Source organism: Gadus morhua, chromosome 22, assembly GCF_902167405.1.
Source record: "Gadus morhua chromosome 22, gadMor3.0, whole genome shotgun sequence".
Classification (NCBI taxonomy): domain Eukaryota; kingdom Metazoa; phylum Chordata; class Actinopteri; order Gadiformes; family Gadidae; genus Gadus; species Gadus morhua.
The window spans coordinates 2,833,949-2,857,206 of NC_044069.1; the positions used below are offsets into that span (position 1 = coordinate 2,833,949).

The 23,258-nt window shown below is 46.4% G+C and overlaps 2 protein-coding genes across 6 annotated transcripts; one reads left to right on the forward strand and one right to left on the reverse strand.

Moving 5' to 3' along the window:
• The first annotated feature begins 5 nt into the window (after positions 1–5).
• LOC115535453 (formyl peptide receptor 2) lies at positions 6–8,420 on the forward strand. 5 transcript variants are annotated; one of them, XM_030346688.1, is made up of 5 exons: positions 6–183; positions 393–509; positions 1,581–1,635; positions 3,419–3,590; positions 7,255–8,420. In XM_030346688.1, the coding sequence occupies exons 4-5, from the start codon at positions 3,432–3,434 to the stop codon at positions 8,203–8,205; spliced, it is 1,110 nt and encodes a 369-aa protein (XP_030202548.1). In that variant the 5' UTR covers positions 6–183; positions 393–509; positions 1,581–1,635; positions 3,419–3,431; the 3' UTR covers positions 8,206–8,420. The 5 variants fall into 5 exon arrangements, with proteins under 5 accessions (XP_030202548.1, XP_030202546.1, XP_030202545.1 ...); XM_030346686.1 differs by having other exon boundaries at positions 6–178; XM_030346685.1 differs by lacking the exon at positions 393–509.
• A 4,478-nt stretch (positions 8,421–12,898) lies between these two features.
• Positions 12,899–20,762, reverse strand: LOC115535462 (C3a anaphylatoxin chemotactic receptor-like). Its single transcript, XM_030346710.1, has 3 exons — positions 20,544–20,762; positions 18,450–18,621; positions 12,899–14,932 (listed from the first exon to the last, which is right to left on the reverse strand). The coding sequence occupies exons 2-3, from the start codon at positions 18,606–18,608 to the stop codon at positions 14,024–14,026; spliced, it is 1,068 nt and encodes a 355-aa protein (XP_030202570.1). The 5' UTR covers positions 18,609–18,621; positions 20,544–20,762; the 3' UTR covers positions 12,899–14,023.
• Between the last annotated feature and the right edge of the window lie 2,496 nt (positions 20,763–23,258).

A 23,258-nucleotide genomic window follows, 5' to 3' on the forward strand; every position in this document is an offset into this window, starting at 1 on the left:
AGAGCAGTGTGTGGTGTCCCAGGTTGTTGGTTTGCTGAAGAGTCTGAAGTCTGAAGAGACGAGAGCCATTTCAGGACAAGAGGAAGAGAAGTTGCAGCACCAGACAGAAAGAAGAAACACAACCAGACGTTTAACCCCGGCGACAACGCTGTCAGCAGTATTGGCAGCCATTTCACAAGTAAGGTACTGTTTATTTACATTATCATTACTGCATCAGTATAATATGGAACTGTTCTAATTTCACTGTCAATGTACAACCACGTTTTACAGTGTGGTTTACTTCCTCGCCATCGCCTATCATCAGGGGTCACTCATTTCATGGATTCAACCATCTGTTGCACGAAATGGACATACTTTATTTTGGCGGTCTGATTCCGCTCTTTCTGCTGTAGGATCTAAAGCCTGACAGACGTCAGATCGAGGGAACAAGCAGTACAACCACGTGACCCCGGGGAGCCCTGTACAATCCCCCCTGGGCTGTATCAGATATCCCAACCCGTTGTAAAATGGTATATAGCATTTATATTACGCTTTCATCCAAAGCACTTTACAATATTGGCCCACATTCACCCGTTCATGCACACATTCACACACCGACGGCGGAGTCGACCATGCAGGGCGACAGCCAGCTCGTCTGGAGCCGACAGGGTGAGGTGCCTTCCTCAGGGACACGTCGACACTCTTTTTTTTTGCTCTACCTCTGGCAGTAGTTCACGAGGTAGAGCGGGTCGGCTGGTAACCTGAAGGTTGTCGGTTCGATCCCCGGCTCCTCCTAGCTGAGTGTCGAGGTGGCCTTGAGCAAGGCACCTCACCCTGACTGTTATCTCCCGACGAGCGGGCTGTCGCCTTGCATGGTTGACTCCGCCGTCGGCGTGTGAATGTGTGAGGCAATGGTGAATGTGAGGCAATGTTGTAAAACATTTTGGGTGGCCAATGGCTAGAAAAAGTGCCATGTAAATGCAGTCCATTTACATTTTATAGGGATAAACATTAACACATTTCTTCTACGGGGGATTGATAAAGTTGCATCTATTGAATAGGAAGAAAACCTTGTTGCCATGGCCTACTGAATGCCAGAGGTACATTTTAAGCAATGGACAGAATGCCACATAAATATATAATTATGTTATCTGGAAGACGTTTGTAGACAGGAAGTCATGTGGCTTCTGATGTTGTCAGAACAACACTGACACTCAATTGGCCGGCGATCCGCCAATGAGACATCAGAATCAAAAGTAAATATGATGTAATCTGGTAAACATTTAGGGAAATAGATCTAGATAAAGTGATAAATACCTTGTTGAAGAGCGGCCCAGAGCACAGAGAGAGAGAGAGAGAGAGAGAGAGAGAGAGAGAGAGAGAGAGAGAGAGACAGAGGGACAGAGAGAGAGAGAAAGAGAGAGAGAGAGTGAGAGAGAGAGAGAGAGAGAGAGAGAGAGAGAGAGAGAGAGAGAGAGAGAGAGAGAGAGAGAGAGAGAGAGAGGAAGTTATCCAGAATTGGGGTCAGTCCGTGGTCTGACCGCCTGCAGAAGGAGAAGGATCAGACGTGTGACAGTTCCACCGTGTGACTCTGGCTCCAGGTACTCTGAGGGACAGACGTGTGGCTCCTGAGGACGGACGGACTCACAGCAGAAGGTAGGTCAGGCCTCCTCATGGTCCACGAGGGACGGGGAGCCAGTTTGTTTACCTACGTTGTTTATTTAGGAATGTGGTTGTTTGTTTACCCATGTTGTTATTTACCAATGGTTGTTGTTTGTTTACCCCTGTTGTTGTTTGCCCATGTTATTTGTTTACTCATGTGTTTTTTTACCCATGTTGTTTACCCATGCTGTTGTTTACACCTGTTGTTTGTTTATTCATGTTATTGTTTGTTTACCCATGTTGTTGTTTACACCTGTTGTTCTTCTATGTTCCGCTCTATAACCTGTTCTATTAACATGATGTCTCTTCTATGTTCTATAACCTGTTCTATTAACATTTCTCTTCTATGTTCTGTAACCTGTTCTATTAACATGATGTCTCTTCTATGTTCTATAACCTGTTCTATTAACCTGATGTCTCTTCTATGTTCCGCTCTATAACCTGTTCTATTAACATGATGTCTCTTCTATGTTCTATAACCTGTTCTATTAACATGATGTCTCTTCTACGTTCTATAACCTGTTCTATTAACATGATGTCTCTTCTATGTTCTGTAACCTGTTCTATTAACATGATGTCTCTTCTATGCTCTTGTCATCAAGTTCCTCTGAAATACCTTAGAGGACTTATTCATCCTGTTTCCAGTAGCACATGTACACACAAGTGGTCGTACACACACACAAACACAACCAACCACACACACACACATACGACCACACACGACAGCACACAAAGATATATACGCATTCAATCTCACACACCCACACTCTCACACACCCACACTCACAAACATTCAGTCTGTCTCCCAGCCACTAGCTCTCTCCCTTTTTTTATCTCTCTTCTGCAGGCGGTCAGACCATGGACTGACCCGAATACTGGATTAACTTCCTCTGTCTGTCTGTCTGTCTGTCTGTCTGTCTGTCTGTCTGTCTGTCTGTCTGTCTGTCTGTCTGTCTGTCTGTCTGTCTGTCTGTGTCTCTCTCTCTCTCTCTCTCTCTCTCTCTCTCTCTCTCTCTCTCTCTCTCTCTCTCTCTCTCTCTCTCTCTCTCTCTCTCTCTCTCTCTCTCTCTCTCTCTCTCTCTCTCTCTCAGAAGTTGGGGTGATTGGACTCTATTCTGACTTTTTGACTCAAGTATCACATGACATGACATTATTTTTATATTTTCCATGTCTAAATTCGTATTTTTCGTCTGTCTTTTATTTTGAACCCAAGAAAGCGATAGCTGACCCACTGGTCAACGACCCCAGAGACTTTGTGTGTAACGCTCAATCATTTGAAGTTTCTTAAATGTACCCTCATTTATCATGGCGTCTACATTTTTAGGACCTTTATCTTGTTATATTTTCAGTGGACATGTTTTTTGACTTATTCTGTTTTTAAATCGATTCTCTTTAAATCTACCGTTGACATTTCTGCTCACACCGGAATGTACAGTCTTGGATTCAAGAAGTCATGTTTTATCTTACATTCTACTTTCTACCTCTTCACATGTGCTCCCCCTTTATCTTCCTTCTTTCCCGCTCTCCCGCTCTCTCTCTCCCCCTCTCTCTTTCTCCTCTCTCTCTCTCTCTTTTTCCCCCCCTCTCTTTCTCTCTCTCTCCCTCCCCCTGTCTCTCTCCCTCCCCCCCTTTTCTCTCTCTCTCTCCCTCCCCCTTTCTCTCCCTTTCCTCTCTCTCTCTCTTTCTCCCCCCGCCCTCTCTCTCTCCCCCCCTTCTCTCCCTTTCCACTCCCTCTGTCTCTCCCCCCCTCTCTCTCCCCCCTCTCTCTCTCTCCCAGCCCTCTCTCTCCCATGTCTCTGAACGTGTCCTCCCCCCCCCTGGTGGTGAGGGGCGGTATGGACGTGGACTCGGTCCTGAACTGGGTGACCGTGGTCTTCTACCTGCTGACCGTGGGTCTGGGCGTGCCTGGGAACGCCCTGGTCATCTGGGTGGCCGGCTTCAAGCTCAAGGTCTGCATCCTGTCCTCACCTTACCTTACCTTACCTTACTGTACCTTACCTTATCTTACCTTACCGTACCTTACCTTATCTTACCTTACCGTAGCTTATCTTGCCTTACCGTACCTTACCTTACCTTATCGTACCTCACCTTACCTTATCTTACCTTACCGTACCTTACCTTACCGTACCTTACCTTATCGTACCTCACCTTACCGTACCTTAAAGGTTGGGTATGGAATTCTCTTTTCTGGCCATTTTTGCAAAATTACTTGAAATCCTTATCATAACCCACTTACAGCCACTGAGTTAGAAGTACTGACATGACATTTAAACAAGTCAATCATCTGTGGAACGGGCAGGGCTCGAAAAACTCCAGCCAATGATTTCCAGACCCACTAAGTGGCATTGGACAGTAAGTACGTCAATCAAACGGTCGTACTGCACTCCCCCTCCCCCGCTCACCGCGCGACCCCTTCGTGCACGTACTCAAAGCTCGTGACCCAGAGCAAGCTTCTGTTGTTATCCTGCGGTAGCAACTGGAGCTAGCTAACTAGCTAATGGCTCGCTCTCGCGCATCTGTGTGCGCTCGTGCATGATTGCGTGTCCATGTACTTGGAATGGGTGGAGTCAGAATCAGCGTTGATGGAGAAGGGATAGGATCATTTGAGTTTTGTATTTTCAAAATCTGCTGGCATTTCGCAAATCCCATACCCCACCTTTAACTTACCATATCGTACCTCACCTTACCTTGTCTTACTTTACCTTACCTTAACACACCTCGAGGTCTTTCTCTTTACCATACCTTACCTCACCTTATCTTACCCTACCTCACCTCACGATTAGCATGCTAACCCTGGCTACCCGCGAGTTGATTGTTTGTTGTTGTTCATCATCACCATGCTAACCCTCACTACGCGCGTTGTTTTTTTGTTGTTGTTTATCATCACCATGCTAACCCTGGCTCCCCGAGCGTTGATTGTTTGTTGTTGTTTATAATCACCATGCAAACCCTCATTACGCGCTAGTTGATTGTTTGTTGTTGTTGTTATTGCTCACCCTGCTACCCCTCACTACGCGCGTTGATGGTTTATTGTTGTTCGTTTATGCTAGTTTCCCGATAACGATGCATCCACGCTCGTGCGATCATTCTTACGATGGATCGCAAGATCCATCGTAGGCTACTCTGCCAACAGCAGAGTAGCCTACGAAAAGAATAGACTTCAATAATATGAATGCTAAAGATATTAAAACACAATTGATTAGGCCGACATATGTATGAGTCCTAATCCTGAATGCACTGTGCGTACATTTTTTCACGGCATTTTCCCCCCTGAAATAATTCCATATTAACAAAAATCAAAAAAATTGCTTGTGTGACAACTACATTTATCTTAATGTGCTGATTTCTGAAACGTGCTTTGCACAGCAAAGAGAGCCGACTTTATCTGATTCCGCAATTATTGATTGGCGCGCACTCTCTAGTCTAGAATATTTGTAGACATTAAAAATGCAACGTTCCATAATTCAAACGCAGAGGCTAGGCATTGACACACGGCTATTGCTGACCCGATTAGGAGAGCTTGGCCTAGATCCTGCCATTATTGTTGGGCATGATGAAGTAGGCTATAGGTCTTTTTACACTGCCGAGCCGGTTCGGTCGCAGCTTGGCACGCCCGGCGATTTCACCTTCTTATCTCAAGTTTCCTGTGTAAAACCAAGGGGGTCAAATCCCCGTTCGTCACGGCGCGGGCTTTCTTGGTTCACTGGAGAAGGCGGGGCTGCGCACGGAGTCTCTGACCTCTTCAGAATAATTTGTTTATTGCATACTCCCGAATGTTGAATTTTTTTATGAATGAAGACACCCAAATGCAATAATGAGTTAGGGTTAGTGTAGAGTGTAGACTACAAACGCGATAAACTATGGTCAGGGATGTTCGTTACTGAGAACTTCATCACAGCCTCACCGAAGCACCTACCGTGGTTAATGCAAACAATCGCAACAAAAAAACGCCTGCAGAAATTCTCCGACACCCGCCGGTCTCAGCATGCTTCATGTCTACAGTAGACTATGTCTTCTGTCATTGATCAAATCAGAGGGAGACAGCAAGTGTAGCTCGAAAGGAACCTCCCACACAAGAGCAATGGAATCATTTGATTTATTATATGCCTTGTGACGTGGCGTTTGATCGGTACATTTCGGCTGCGCATGTATTTTTGGAATTTTGAATTGCTGCAATAAATTATGTTGTTGACTTCTAACATGTCTCTATCATTGCTTTTTAAATCTAACAGTAGTCAATGAGTAATATATCGACGGTAACCACTGTTTTTGGTTGCAATATTGCGCCAGCTGGGCATTCCGTGGCATTGGATGTGTTTTAATAAAACGCACCCAATACACGGAATGTCCGCTGGTGACGCCACTGAGGCTATAGTAGGCTAACGTACTCTTAGCTTCCTACGAGTACCCTGGAGCACTCGTTAGCTGCGAGCGCTTTCACGATGTTCGTTACCAACGATGCTTTCGGGAAACGGTGTGAAAACTTTACGATGCTCGTACGACGCACTTCACGATCCACTTAGGCTAACGATGCTTTCGGGAGACGGTACCCTGGCTCCGCGAGCGTTGATTGTTTGTTGTTGTTGTTTATCATCACCATGTTAACCCTCACTACGCGCAAGTTAATGGTTTGTTGTTGTTGTTTATGCTCACCATGCTAACCTTGGCGGGGTCATCCCTATGTTCCCCGGGTCCTATGTTCCCCAGGTCCTATGTTCCCCGTGTTTCCCAGAAAAGGGTCCTATGTTCCCCTGTAGACATACATACCGGGTTCCCAGCAATCTATCAATCTATAAAAATATTTAAACTTTGACGCGTCATTCGCGTGATGACAGCCAATCGGCGTTCAACAGCATGGCCACTGAGTGACATGTGTAACGTAACAGCCAATCAGCGTTCAACCGGCCAACTCAGTGCAGTGCAGTCCGGGGTGAACTGCAGCATGGAGGAGAAAGTGATTGTTGCCTTTTGCGACTCCCGGAGCTCTTTATATAATAGTATATAATATAATATAATTGTATAGTAATATCACGGCCAAAAGCTCTGTGCGCCTCCGGATGGCCGTAGCGCGGGGAGCTCTCGTAGGGATTGGGCTTCTCGGGGTTTGTTTACCGGCATATGAATAGACTGCGTCGGGTTCTCCGACGTCTAAGGTAAAGACATGCAATGGTAGTTATCTCGGCCGGAATTTGGCAGCAATGGTGGAAAAAGTAACAGACCGGGGAACATAGAACCCTTTTTTTTAAAAAGGGTCCTATGTTCCCCGGTCACATACATATCGGGGAACATAGGACCCTTTTTGGGAAAAGCGGGGAACATAGGACCCTTTTTTTAAAAAAGGGTCCTATGTTTCCCAGTCTCATACAAAGAGGGGAACATCGGACCCGGGGAACATAGGACCCGGGGAACATAGACACGCTCCCACCCTGGCTCAGGGCGTGTTGATTGTTCGTCGTTGTTGTTGTTTATGCTCACCATGCTAACCTTGGCTACTCGCGATTGAATGTTCGTTGTTGTTTTTTATGTTCACCATGCTAACCTTGGCTCCGCGCGATTGATTGTTCGTTGTTGTTGTTTATGCTCACCATGCTAACCCTGGCTCTGCCCCCCCAGCCGAACGTGACCAACGTGTGGCTGGTGAACCTGGCGGCGGCTGACCTGGTCTTCTGTCTGTCCCGGGTTCTGTCGCTGCTCAAGAAGCTCTACTTCGCTGGCTGGCCCTTCGGACTCTTCCTCTGCAAGTTCAACGGCTTCTTCAAGTACGCCAACATGTTCTGCTCCGTCTTCCTGCTGGCCGCCATCAGCCTGGACCGCGCCCTGTGCGTGTGGCGCCCCGTCTTCACGCGCCGGCACCGCACATTGCGCGCTGCCCGGGTCGTTGCAGCGCTGGTGTGGGCGGCGGCTGTGGCCTTCAGCGCCCCCTACTTTGCGTACCGCCAGGTGTACCTGGACAAGCGCAACGAGACCAAGTGCTCGCTGGAGGTGAAGGAGGCGTCCGCCGGCGACAACACGGCCAAGCTGGTGCTGTACTCCATCCGCTTCCTGTGTGGCTTCCTATTGCCTTTTATGGTCATCCTGGCGTGCTACGTCCTGGCGGGCGTAGGCATCCGACGCACGCGCCTCCCGGGGAAGTCCCGCACGCTGCGGATCCTGGCCTCGCTGGTGGTGGCCTTCTTCCTCTGCTGGGCGCCCTACCACTGCCTCCTGCTGGCCAAGTTGGTGAATGGCAAGTCGGTGGCGCTGGACGTTAGCCTGACGCTGGCCAAGGGCCTGGCCTACCTCAACAGCTGCGTCAACCCACTGCTGTACTTCTGCATGGGCCTGGAGGTGCGGGGCTGCTTGCGGCAGGGCCTGGCGGCGGCGTGCGCACGGGGACTGGCGGGCGACGATGGCGACGGGCCTAGCAGCCGGTCCTTGGAGCGCACCGTGGACGACAGCGGCGGCTCCGGCACCGTGAGGCTGAACGCCGCCGCCGCCGCCGCCCAGAGCAAGCACCTCCCCCAGGGGGCGGGACCAGAGTCTGACAGGGGGCAGGGGCGGGGTCTGACAGGGGGCGGGGTCTGACAGCTCGTATCCAGAGCTTAACTTCGGAAACCCCGTGACAAAAAAATTCCGGAACACATCTTTAAGCAAGAACAGTGCCAATGTGCCAACGCGCAGTATTCTGTAGCTATAGCAACAGGTTCACAGGTTCAGTGTCACCACAGTCCCGCTCCAGTGACTGATTAGAATCAATTTAGTGAACTTTGTTGACGCATTAAAATCCAAACTTAAACCCATTTCTTGACTCTCATTTGTTAGCCTCGATTGAATACAGCGACCTGTTCGTACACTGGTTCCGTACCTCTGCCAGTCATACATATACGTAAATATATACATAGATAAATACAACCCAACCCATATATTTAATTGTATACATTTATCTATTTTTATATATATATATTAGTGCTGTCAAGCGATTCAAATATTTAATCGCAATTAATCGCATTCATGTCATAGTTAACTCACGATTACTCGCAATTCTTTTTTCTATGCTAAATATCCCTTGATCAAAGTGCAGGCCAAGAGTTGGAACAAAGACTCACATAACAAACTCAGACAGTCACAACATGAACAAAACACATAAATACATGAAACATGTACATAAATACGAGACCATAAGATATGTTTGGGTTTCTCTTGTTTTATTTTAAAAACAAAATACACATAACATTAAGAAAAGAAGGGAAGAAAATAAAAGTAATAATAGATAAAGCTAAACTCAGTTAGTGATGGGCATACATTTAAATGTACAAAAATTACAGAGTTCATTGATCGGATGTGCTGTTCAAAAAGAAATGCACTATTAAACTATGCCTTGTGCTCCGTTATGCAAGCTCCAAGTGTCACACTGCTTAAGAAACAGATTCCTTCCAACTAACTATTTGCAAAAAATGCAATCAATAACTTATGTACAAATAAATGGTTACATTTCAACCAACAATGAAGTTGGAGTGGCCTACACACATAAATAATTGTGATACACCAACATATGAAAAATGAAATACCAACGCTGAAATGTTAGACTATTAACAATAATATAAAATTATACCGTAATCTTTTCTTTGTCTTTTTAGATCTTTTGAATAAATGGATCAATATATGGTGAATCACAATGATCGCAAGCAGAGGACCGTGAGAGTTATTGAGCAGCAGCTGAACCAGTCTATAAGATAAGATAATTATGAGCCTTTGATTGATATCCAGACATTTTTTGCGGAGACACATTCCTGTTCCCCACTTGTATTGGAGTGAAAGGAGATACCTACTTCTTGGTCCCTTGAATCGAGGGACCCGTCAACAGCCCGCTTAAACAGCTGCAATACCAGGCTTGGCCGCTGAGCACTGGTGGATTGCGGAAGTATGCACTGTTCCTGGGGGCTTCAATAAAACAGACCCATGCAAGAGGCTTCCTGTTTACGACAGGAAACAGGAAGTAACAAAACACATTGGCTGGAAACGGAACCGAGCAGAAGACACGCACGTTGTGTAATATGTCAACGGTAGTTCCTTGATTAAACCTCTTCTTACTCCACTGGGTTCCACCAGGCAAAGGCTGCAGTGTAGAGGTGCTGATGGACCGGTGTATTGCAGAGGGATGATGGTTGTGACCCATGGCCTGGGGCCTGTACTACGAACCTCGATCAGAGGGGTAGCAAGATATGTTGAGCTCAAACAATCTCTTTAAGCGTCGCTGTATCACCATGGTGACTTATGCTCGCAACCAAACTTTTCGGGAGCAGGTTTTCAGCTTAATCTACCCGGAGATCGGCTACTTAAATCGGCGTGCGCAGCTTCCTAGCCCCTCCTCCGATAATGGCGTCACCATTTGTAGGTGTTACCGTGGACCACGGCGCACTTATCGTACAGGTGTCTCTCCGGAGACAGAGGGTTTTTCGGGACAGAATCGATCCCTTGGCATTGTCTGACGATATTCTTTATCAGAGATACAGATTCTCATCAGAGGGTTTTCGTTATTTGATCGTCCTTGTTGGACCGTATGTGGGCAATGCTACACAAAGAATCCGTGCACTTACTGTTGCGCAGTGGTTCTGTGTTTCAAGTACAAAGGTGGCCCCACGTTCAACGTACATTAACCTTGGATAGTCAAGTGCCGTGTTGCCCATATCCCTTACATACCCGCCATGTCAGTGACAAAATTAGGCCTCGGCATTTTTTATTTATATTATAGCTGTGAGAATTGTTACGAAAAATCACCTCCATAGTCGCCCTGGAGTCACAGGGCGACAGTCTCCTGCAAGAATCAGGGAAACCTATTATAGGACATTCTTTCCAAAAATTTAACATTTTGAAGAATACATGACACTTTGCTTTGATAGTTATATACCTCTGATTGGAGATTGATTGTCGGCGGCTCCTCCAAAATAAGGTTTGTACCTTCAACTAAAAATGAAACAATTAATTTACACTCAATCATTTCACATTTGATTAGCCAGACAATTATTTATGTCCATTGCCAATACATGAATACATACTCATTACAAAACGCCTTGGAGGTCGAGGCAGTGGGGTCAGAGGCAGGGGTGGACTGGGACAAAAATTCAGCCCTGGCATTTTCTGTCCAGACCAGCCCACTACATTATCAGCACTAGGGGTGGGACGAGACGAACGGGGAGAACCCTGTATGTACTTGATTAAAACAATTTGATCAAGTACATATATCCGAATAATAGTACAGCACTGCAAATAGCAGTTGTTGCTTTTTCTTGATTTTGTTTTTCAAGTTTGTGTCTCTGGTGCTGCTGATAAGACAGATGTGAAACCCGAACAGGAAGTTAACAGACCTCCTGTGGTCACTGCATCTCCAACCCCCATATCTACAGATCTACAAAACCCTTGTTAAATATCACACTTGAACCAACGCTAAATTCTCTCTTGCAGTTTTTAGTCTGTGACTATTATATACTATTATATAAAGAGCTCCGGGAGTCGCAAAAGGCAACAATCACTTTCTCCTCCATGCTGCAGTTCACCCCGGACTGCACTGCACTGAGTTGGCCGGTTGAACGCTGATTGGCTGTTACGTTACACATGTCACTCAGTGGCCACGCTGTTGAACGCTGTGAAAATGACTACGGACGAATAACTCGAAATCCGTGGACACATCACGGACACAAACACGCCGATTTCCGTGATGTGGCCACGGAATTCGCTCCAATGCAAGTTAATGACGCTGATGTTCCGTGGCTCACACACGGATCCCCGTTTCAACGAGCGAGTCGACCACGGGGGCTTAACTCAAAACCCGGGGTGGTCTCACTGAAACACTTAAATTGTCCTTGTTGTGTCCACGGAAGTTGCTCCAATGCAAGTAAATGACACTGTTATTCTGTGGCTCACACACGGATATCGGCGTGTTTCCGTGATGTGGCCACGGATTTCGAGTTAAGCGTCCGACCGTAGTCATTTCACGGATTCCTGTGAGACCTTGTTGAAATAGAAACGTATTCCAGACAGTAGCAGCATTAGAGCTGAAACTCATTTGTTTTAACTGTGACTCATTCATTATGAAACCATAAATAGAGAATTTAATTTTGTTTTATCTGTAGCTGCGAGAAAAAGTCTAATACATGAATTACAGGTCTGATGCATTCTCATATTAGACATTAGACTTTTTCAAACAGATATAGATAAAAAACGAAAAAAAATATTCTCTATTTATGGTTATATTTAGGGCAATATATATATTGCCCTACTTCCTCGTCCGCAGTCAGCCAGCTACACTCCTCATCAAATTCATGACCTGCAAGAAACAGCAAACGGAACTTGTACTCAGTATCTGTGTACTGAGTGACAAGTATTTGCAGCCATGTAGCCTTTTTGTGACGTAGTGACAATTAGTGAACACATTTTTAGAGAATATAGAGAGTCATTTATGAATGACCAATTGTCATATTATCACACATATAGTATATTTCTTCACATAAACCTTTAAACATACACATATATATGCAGTTGCTATGGCAACAAGAGATTGCTGATGTTAGCAGCTGTTAGCTAGCTTAGCTAAATCATCTGAACAATAATAACACATAATATTACAATTCGGCATATTTAAACAAAATCAACCACAACTACCAACAGTCACAGCCCTTCAACTCTGGGCTAATATGTTGTCACAAGTATGCAGCTAATTAGGTCACATCACATTCAATGTAAAAACGTTTTCTATTTTATTTTGGAAATGCCTCAAAATGTAGCCTAGCTAGCCCCAGGCTAATGTTACTTAGCATATATGCCTCCACTCGCTCGTCTCCCGGCGCAGCAGCACCTGCTGGGGTGTTGACCCCGGCACCAAATAGGTCGGTCAATTTAGAACATTTAGCAGCTTCCACCACCAGAGACTTCAGCTTTTTAAGTCGCAGTTTTTCAGCGCCACCCGGGCGTTTCTTACGTTTATCCATGTTCAGCTCCGTCCCGACTCCCGCGATTGACAGCACTGTCAGGGCTCTCTGAGCCTGTCAGCCCATGATTGATTGACAATGACAAACATGGACCAATGATATGCGTCAATGCTGGCAACACACTGCTAGCCCTCTGTAGCCCATTGGCCGGCCCCATTGGAGGGAATTTAGAGAGAGAGGAAAAAACAAAAACATAGTAAAAACACATACTATCGCTCAGACCTCTCGCTTATGATGTTACAATGCTAACAATGCTAAAAAACAAGAATATTTCTGCATCCGGTACGTCATGGAACCAATGTACGAACATGTCGCTGTATTCACTTGAGGCCAGCAAATGAGAGTCAAGAAATGGGTTTAAGTTTGGATTTTAATGAGTCAACAAAGTTCACTAAATTGATTCTAATCAGTCACTGGAGCGGGACTGTGGTGACACTGATGTTAGCAGAGGTTACACACTCTTATAGGCCTGCTGCATTTTACCCACCCTTGGAGGGACAGTTGGAGCGCTGTAATGAGAGAGGTCATGTGTGGGGGTTTAGCCCTGGGGGGTCCAGACAGAGAGAGAGGCTTCACTTCCTGTTCTCAGTCACTTCCCATGCATGGTTCCCCCTGGACCAGAGCCTCAGCCAGCGTGTGGTCTGAGGCCCCAGAAGCACATCCACCACCCCGCCCCCTACTCCTCACCAAACCCTCAGTGATACCGAAACCCAAGGAACACTCCGGAAACTCAACACTTGTTGTTGTTCTACTATTTTGGCACAGACCAATAGGAGGGCTTTGATCGAGGGAAACAGCAGCAGGATGGCATCATGCCCCCAGATACCTGACATTACCATGGAAACACAGCCCTACCAACAATACCCCCGGTTACCTGATATTACCATGGAAACACAGCCCTACAAACAATACCCCCAGATACCTGACATCACCATGGAAACACAGCCCTACCAACAATACCCCCAGATACCTGACATTACCATGGAAACACAGCCCTACCAACAATACCCCCAGATACCTGACATCACCATGGAAACAAAGCCCTACCAACAATACCCCCAGATACCTGACATTACCATGGCAACACAGCCACTGCAAACACAATAAGTACACAGAGTGGATAAAGAATTATTAAGGAAGCAGTACACAGCGATATGAACCTGTTGCTATAGCTACAGAATACTGCGCTTTGGCACATTGGCACTGTTATTGCTTAAAGATGTGTTCCGGACATCCAAAAATAACACAGGAATTCCCGGGGCTGTTGTTTTAACTGTGCATCCTGTTGTGACCCTTGCTGACAGGACGATCATGTTTGAAGAAGAATTCAGATTTCTTTTGCACTTGGTTTCCGAAGTTAAGCTCTGGACACGAGCTGTCAAACCCCTCCCCCTGTCAGACCCCTCCCCCGCCCCCTGTCAGACCCCGCCCCCTGTCAGACCCCCCCTGTGCTTGCTCTGGGCGGCGGCGGCGGCGTTCAGCCTCACGGTGCCGGAGCTGCCGCGGTTGTCCACGGTGCGCTCCGAGGACCGGCTGCTAGGCCCGTCGCCATCGTCGCCCGCCAGTCCCCGTGCGCACGCCGCCGCCAGGCCCTGCCGCACGCAGCCCCGCACCTCCAGGCCCATGCAGAAGTACAGCAGCGGGTTGACGCAGCTGTTGAGGTAGGCCAGGCCCTTGGCCAGCGTCAGGCTAATGTCCAGCGCCACCAACTTGCCATTCACCATCTTGGCCAGCAGGAGGCAGTGGTAGGGCGCCCAGCAGAGGAAGAAGGCCGCCACCAGCGAGGCCAGGATCCGCAGCGTGCGGGACTTCCCCGAGAGGCGCCGGCGTCGGATGCCGACGCCGGCCAGGACGTAGCACGCCAGGATGACCATAAAAGGCAATAGGAAGCCACACACGAAGCGGATGGAGTACAGCACCAGCTTGGCCGTGTTGTCCCCGGCGGACGCCTCCTTCACCTCCAGCGAGCACTTGGTCTCGTTGCGCTTGTCCAGGTACACCTGGCGGTACGCGAAGTAGGGGGCGCTGAAGGACACAGCCGCCGCCCACACCAGCGCTGCAACGACCCGGGCAGCGCGCAATGTGCGGTGCCGGCGCATGAAGACGGGGCGCCACACGCACAGGGCGCGGTCCAGGCTGATGGCGGCCAGTAGGAAGACGGAGCAGAACATGTTGCCGTACTTGAAGAAGCCGTTGAACTTGCAGAGGAAGACGCCGAAGGGCCAGCCGGCGAAGTAGAGCTTCTTGAGCAGCGTCAGAACCCGGGTCAGACAGAAGACCAGGTCAGCCGCCGCCAGGTTCACCAGCCACACGTTGGTCACGTTCGGCTGGGGGGCGGCCCGCGGAGCCAGGGTTGGCATGGTGAGCATAAACAACAACAACAACGAACAATCAATCGCGCGGAGCAAGGGTTAGCATGGTGAGCATAAACAACAACAACAAACCATCAACGTGCGCGTAGTGAGGGTTAGCATGGTGATCATAAACAACAACAACAAACAATCAACGCTCGCGGAGCCAGGGTACCGTCTCCTGAAAGCATCGTTAGCCTAAGTGGATCGTGAAGTGCGTCGTACGAGCATCGTACAGTTTTCACACCTTTACCCGAAAGCATCGTTGGTAACGAACATCGTGAAAGCGCTCGCAGCTAGCGAGGACTCCAGGGTATTCGTAGGAAGCTAAGAGTATGTTAGCCTACTATAGCCTATGTGGCGTCACCAGCGGATATTCCGTGTATTGGGTGTGTTTTATTAAAACACATCCAATACCACGGAATGCCCAGCTGGCGCGATATTGCAACCAAAAACAGTGGTTACCGCTGATATATTATTCATAGACTACTGTTCGATTTAAACAGCAATGATAGAGACATGTTAGAACCCAACAACATAATTTATTGCAGCAATTCAAAATTCCAAAAATACATGCGCAGCCGAAATGTAGCGATCAAACGCCAAGTCACAAGGCATATAATAAAAGCTAATGATTCCATTGCTCTTGTGTGGGAGGTTCCTTTGGAGCTGCACTTGCTGTCTCCCTCTGATTTTAATTCAACCATCGTGGTTAAAATGTCCTCATATTGATCAATGACAGAAGACATAGGCTACTGTAGACATGCATCCTGCTGAGACCGGTGGGTGTCTGAGAATTTCTGCAGGCGTTTTTTGTTGCGATTGTTTGCATTATGCACGGTAGGCGCTTCGGTGAGGCGGTGATAAAGTTCACAGTAACGAACATCCCTGAACATAGTTTATCGCGTTTGTAGTCTACACTCAGACGTGAACTCATTATTGCATGCGGGTGTCTACATTCTTAAAAAAATTAAAACATTCGGGAGTATGCAATAATACAAATTATTCTAAAGAGGTTAGAGACTCCGTGCGCAGCCCCGCCTTCTCCAGTGAACCAAGAAAGCCTGTGCTGTGATGAACGGGGGATTTGACCCCCTTGGTTTTACACAGGAAACTCGAGATAAGACGGTGCAATCGCCGGGCGTGCCAAGCCTCGACCGAACCGGCTCGGCAGTGTAGAAAGACCTATAGTCTACTTCATCCTGCCCAACTATATGAGCAGGGTCTAGGCCAAGCTCTCCTAATCGGGTCGAGTTTGTAAATACCTAGCCTCTGTGTTTGAATTATGGAACGTTGCATTTTTAATGTCTACAAATATTCTAGAGTAGAGAGTGGGCGCCAATCAATTAAACCTTATGCGGAATCAGATAAAGTCGGCTCAGAAAGTCGTTTCAGAAATCAGCAAATTAAGATAAATGTACGCGTTCATGTTAAAGGGACACTGTGTAATATTTTAAGTGATTTATTACCTCAAATCAACGTATTAATTCATGAATAAGTCCTCATTGGTGTAAAATTATCTCTGCCAAAAATCTCACTTATCTTCCTGAGCGAAGAATAATTAATATGTAATTACATAGGACGGGTAAGCTTCATGGAGGCTTCCATGTTCTTCCGGTCTATGAACTGCCGAGAGGGACAAAAAGCACTACGTGGTACAGGAAATGCAAACGCGTTTTCACTCTGAGCCAGCGTGAATGATGACTGAAATAATTCACTATCTTGCTCGAGGAATAATTACTCATGCATCATTAGCTTACACTAATGATTCAATGAAACCTTCAAACGAACCTCATCATCACTCGAATGACTCGATGAGGTAGTATTGGATGTCATGACACAGCTTCTTGGAACATACCTCCCACCGTAGCTTTTGAACAAGCGAGCACTATTAGTTTGAAGGCAATATACAATTGTACCACTAGATGGGAGTAATTTTTACACAGTGTCCCTTTAAGAGGAGTTTCGGGAAACGCTCCAAAGAAATTTACGATGGATCGCAAGATCCATCGTAAGAATGATCCTACGAGCGTGGATGCATCGTTATCGTGAAACGGGGCCCATGGCTAGCATAAACAACAACAATAAACCATCAACGCGCATAGTGAAGGGTAGCATGGTGATGATAAACAACCACAACAGATAATCAACGCGCTGTGGCAACCCGGCCGTTGCCAAGTAAGAAGATGAAGAGCACCTGAGGAGCCGGTGGAGAAGCAGCTTAAAGAGCCTGCTTCTCCACTCATTCGCGGCTCTCTCAGCCATGGGGCTCGTGCCGGGAGGGAGCCGAGTGAGAGACAGCCGAGTTGGAGAGACGCGGTAGGGGGAGATAGCACAAACACAGACTGAGGCCCCGTCCACACGAAGCCGATTTCATGGCGAAACCGCAAAGGTCTTGTATGGTTCGGCCTTCCGTCCACACGAAGCCGGCGAATCCGCTGACCGAAACCGCAAACTTCTGAAACCACCCTCGGAGGTGGTTTCAAATCTACCCGGTTTCGTTTTGGATTCGTGTGTACGGCTGAAACCGACTGAAACCGCAAACCATGACGTCATCGCCCCACCCCTCGACCCTCTAGCCAATGACTCTTAAGCCCGCGGAGTCTCAGTACTCAGAACAGCAAGGATTTCTGTAGCAGAAGCAGCGCCCCTTATGGGCCTTGAATGTATACTACAGCGTTTCTACAGATCTACCCGGTTTCGCTTGACTCCGTCTTTACGGAGATACTCCGAAACCGGATAGATCGAAACCGTAACGGTTTCGCCTGTTTCGGCTTCGTGTGGACGGGGCCTAATGCCAACACGCTTCCCCCCCCCAGGAATGAGTGGGAGAAGACGGGAGCGATACAGACGCCGACCTCGCAGCAGGACCAGACCCGGAGACGGCCCTTTTAACCCCCTAAGAGGAAGAACTTATGTTGACTTTTGTTTTACCTTTTTACACGTGAGGTGAACGAAATAAAACCGTTGACCCGCAACCCTGTTTGGAGCGTCTCCTTTGGAAAACTCAGCCGCCGACGATCGGGGTTGCCACAGCGCGTAGTGAGGGGTAGCAGGGTGAGCATAAACAACAACAACAAACAATCAACTAGCGCGTAATGAGGGTTTGCATGGTGATTATAAACAACAACAACAAACAATCAACGCTCGCAGAGCCAGGGTTAGCACGGTGATGATGAACAACAACAAAAAAACAACGCGCGTAGTGAGGGTTAGCATGGTGATGATGAACAACAACAAACAATCAACGCCCAGGTAGCCAGGGTTAGCATGCTAATCGTGAGGTGAGGTAAGGTAAGATAAGGTGAGGTAAGGTATGGTAAATAGAAAGACCTCGAGGTGTGTTAAGGTAAGGTAAAGTAAGGTAAGGTAAGGTAAAGTAAGGTAAGGTAAGGTAAGGTGAGGTACGATAAGGTAAGGTAAGGTAAGGTAAGGTAAGGTAAGGTAAGGTAAGGTAAGGTACGGTAAGGTACGGTAAGGACAGGATGCAGACCTTGAGCTTGAAGCCGGCCACCCAGATGACCAGGGCGTTCCCAGTCAGGCCCAGACCCACGGTCAGCAGGTCGAAGACCACGGACACCCAGTTCAGGACCGAGTCCACGTCCATACCGCCCCTCACCACCAGGGGGGGGGAGGACACGTTCAGAGACATGGGAGAGAGAGGGCTGGGAGAGAGAGAGAGGGGAGACAGAGACAGAGGGAGAGGAAATGGAGAGAAGGGGGGGGGGGGGGGGGGGGAAGAGAGAGAGGGGTGGGGGAAAGAGAGAGAGAGGGGGGGGAGAGAGAGGGAGACAGAGACAGAGGAAAGGGAGAGAAGGGGGGGGAGAGAGACAGAGAGAGAGGGGGGGAGAAAGAGAGAGAGAGAGGAAAGGGAGAGAAAGGGGGGAGGGAGAGAGAGAGAAAAGGGGGGAGGGAGACAGACAGAGGCAGAGAGAGAGGAAAGGGAGAGAGAAAAAGGGGGGGAGAAAGAGAGAGAGAGAGGAGAAAGAGAGAGGAAAGAAGGAAGATAAAGGGGGAGCACATGTGAAGAGGTAGAAAGTAGAATGTAAGATAAAACATGACTTCTTGAATCCAAGACTGTACATTCCGGTGTGAGCAGGAATGTCAACGGTAAATTTAAAGAGACTGGATTTAAAAACAGAATAAGTCAAAAAACATGTCCACTGAAAATATAACAAGATAAAGGTCCTAAAAATGTAGACGCCATGATAAATGAGGGTACATTTAAGAAACTTCAAATGATTGAGCGTTACACACAAAGTCTCTGGGGTCGTTGACCAGTGGGTCAGCTATCGCTTTCTTGGGTTCAAAATAAAAGACGAATTTAGACGTGGAAAATATATAAATAAGGTCATGTCATGTGATTCTTTAGTCAAAAAGTCAGAATAGAGTCCAATCACCCCAACTTCTAATAGAGAAAGGGAGAGAGAGAGAGAGAGAGAGAGAGAGAGAGAGAGAGAGAGAGAGAGAGAGAGAGAGAGAGAGAGAGAGAGAGAGAGAGAGAGAGAGAGAGAGAGAGAGAGAGAGAGAGAGAGAGAGAGAGAGAGAGAGAGAGAGAGAGAGAGAGAGAGAGAGAGAGAGAGAGGGGGACAGACAGACAGACAGACAGACAGACAAAGGAAGTTAATCCAGTATTCTGTGTCAGTCCATGGTCTGACCGCCTGCAGAAGAGAGAGAAAGAGAGAGAGCTAGTGGCTGGGAGACAGACTGAATGCTTGTGAGTTTATTCATGTGGTTGAGTGTGGGTGTGTGAGAGTGAATGCGTATATATATCTTTGTGTGTGTGGTCGTGTGTGTGTGTGTGTGGTTGGTTGTGTGTGTGTGTGTGTATGACCACTTGTGTGTACATGTGCTACTGGAAACAGGATGAATAAGTCCTCTAAGGTATTTCAGAGGAACTTGATGACAAGAGCATAGAAGAGACATCATGTTAATAGAACAGGTTACAGAACATAGAATATACCTCATGTTAATAGAACAGGTTATAGAACATAGAAGAGACATCATGTTAATAGAACAGGTTACAGAACATAGAATATACCTCATGTTAATAGAACAGGTTATAGAACATAGAAGAGACATCATGTTAATAGAACAGGTTATAGAGCGGAACATAGAAGAACAACATGTTAATAGAACAGGTTATAGAACATAGAAGAGACATCATGTTAATAGAACAGGTTACAGAACATAGAAGAGACATCATGTTAATAGAACAGGTTACAGAACATAGAAGAGACATCATGTTAATAGAACAGGTTATAGAACATAGAAGAGACATCATGTTAATAGAACAGGTTATAGAACGGAACATAGAAGAACAACATGGGTAAACAACAACATGGGTAAACAAACAATAACATGAATATACAAACAACAGGTGTAAACAACTGCATGGGTAAACAACATGGGTAAACAACAACATGAGTAAACAAATAACATGGGCAAACAACAACATGGGTAAACAAACAACTATCATTGGTAAATAACAACATGGGTAAACAAACAACCACATTCGTAAATAAACAACGTAGGTAAACAAACTGGCTCCCCGTCCCTCGTGGACCATGAGGAGGCCAGGACCTACCTTCTGCTGTGAGTCCGTCCGTCCTCAGGAGCCACACGTCTGTCCCTCAGAGTACCTGGAGCCAGAGTCACACGGTGGAACTGTCACACGTCTGATCCTTCTCCTTCTGCAGGCGGTCAGACCACGGATTGACCCCAATTCTGGATAACTGTCTGTCTGTCTGTCTGTCTGTCTGTCTGTCTGTCTGTCTGTCTGTCTGTCTGTCTGTCTTTCTGTCTGTCTGTCTGTCTGTCTGTCTGTCTGTCTGTCTGTCTGTCTGTCTGTCTGTCTGTCTGTCTGTCTGTCTGTCTGTCTGTCTGTCTGTCTGTCTGTCTGTCTGTCTGTCTGTCTGTCTGTCTGTTTGTCTGTCTCTCTCTCTCTGTGCTCTGGGCCGCTCTTCAACAAGATATTTATCACTTTATCTAGATCTATTTCCATACATTTTTACCAGATTACATCATACTTTTGATTCTGATGTCTCATTGGCGGATCGCCGGCCAATTCAGTGTCAGTGTTGTTCTGATAACCTCAGAAGCCACATGACTTCCTGTCCACAAACGGCTTCCAGATAGCATAATTATATATTTATGTGGCATTCTGTCCATTGTAGTAGGCCAATGCAACAAGGTTTTCTTTCTCTTCGATAGATACAACTTTATCAATCCCCCGTAGAAGAAATGTGTTAATGTTTATCCCTATAAAATGTAAATGTAAATGGACTGCATTTATATAGCACTTTTTCTAGCCATTGGCCACCCAAAGTGTTTTACAACATTGCCTCACATTCATGTAGGCCCCTGTCATACCAACTAGCTGTCTTTTCCAGTGACTTGACCAGTGTCCTTTAAATGGCCAGCAGACCTAGGCTGCTTCAACGGCCTTGGACCATTGTGTTACGGGTGTAGGGACGCTTTAAACAGGAGAAGCTCCTTTCTACACCTACAGATGCAGTTCCAATTGTTGCCACTAATGAGAACATTTTGAAAAGCTGAGGCATTGCACTGTCCAACTCAACGTCTTGAAGGAACACCAAAAAAAGACCACATTGCTTTCCCCTGTCGGCCTGCAAGTCCTGATCTGAATACAGGACTTGAAGTTCTTGAAGTTCGCAACCAAACCTCGCAACCAAACCTCCAGAGGTTTGGTTGCAAGCATAAGTCACCATGGTGATACAGCGACGCTTAAAGAGATCGACTTTCGTGGAACAGCTAACCCAGGCTTTCAGCTCAACATACCTCGCTAACCCTCTAATCGAGCTTCGTAGTACAGGCCCCTGGTCACGTAGGCCTACGACTCCGTAATCAATGCTGTCCAAGGCTCCAAGCATCGTTGGTGACGGCCACTTTTTTCCGACAGGATCTCACGGCGGGAGGCCGCTGCTTTGCTGTACATGTTCTCCAGCCGCAGCCCTAGTTTGGCGATATGGCACTGTGTAATCCGGCTCGAGAATATAATGTAGGGGGGGGATAATGTAGCCCACTACATTGTCAGCACTAGGGGTGGGACGAGACGAACGGGAAGAACCCTGTATGTACTTGATTAAAACAATTTGATCAAGTACATACATCCGAATAATAGTACAGTTTTTTGTTTTTCACGTTTGTGTCTCTCGTGCTGCTGACAAGAAAGGTGTGAAACCCGAACAGGAAATAAACCGACCTCTTGTGGTCGCTGCATCTCCACCCCTCATATCTACATATCTACAAAACCCTTGTTAAATATCACACATGAACCAACGCTAAATCCTCTCTTGCAGTTATTAGTCTGTGACTGTGAAAAACTTTTGGTGTAAGCCCAGCATTAGTTAAAACCAGACTCGGACAATAATAACAAAATCTCCTGACAAATAATCTAAATAGAAACATATTACAGACAGTAACAGCATTAGAGCTGAAACTAATTTGTTTTAATGGTGACTCAGTCATTATGCAACCATAAATAGAGAATTGAATTTTTTTTCTCATATACGTCTCATATTCTCATATACGTGTATGTGCACATGTATGTATACATGTGCACATACATGTAGCCTATATGAGAATGCATATCTATTCAGACCTGTAATTCATGTCTTAGACTTTTTCACACAGCTATAGATAAGAAAATGTAATTCTCTATTTATGGTTATATTTAGGGGAATATATTGCCCTACTTCCTCATCCAGTTACACTCCTCTCCAAATTCATGACCTGCAAGAAACAGCAAACAGAACTGGTACTCAGTATCTGTGTACTGTATAAGTATATGCCTTTTTGTGTTTTAGTGACACTTGTAGTGAACAAATGTATCTGTCATGAAGGATGACTTAAGTCTCAAAAGAGCCCTAAGGCCTACCTGCATAACTGTTAATTTAACTTAAAAGATATGCAAACGTTTGAAATTAAAATCATTAATGTGAAAATCTTCAACCAGGAAATAATCATAATCAAACCTTTTGTTTCAATCTCTCTAGTTGTCATATTCCTGTTAGTCTGGGATGTTATTGCATCGCGATTAACTCCACAACAAGTTTAATACCCTAACATTTCGTCTCGCAGGCATTTACGATTCTTTGTGAATAGGTCTTACTGAGTTAGGAGTCCTCTTGAGGACTTTTAAGCTCTCCCAGACTTAGGTGCTACTTTTAGGCCTAAAATACTTTGTGAATTGCTCTTAATGAAAAAAGTTAGGAGTCCTAAATTTAAGAGTGACACGCCCATTATTTTTAGGAGTTACTCCTAAATTCGCCAGTTAGGA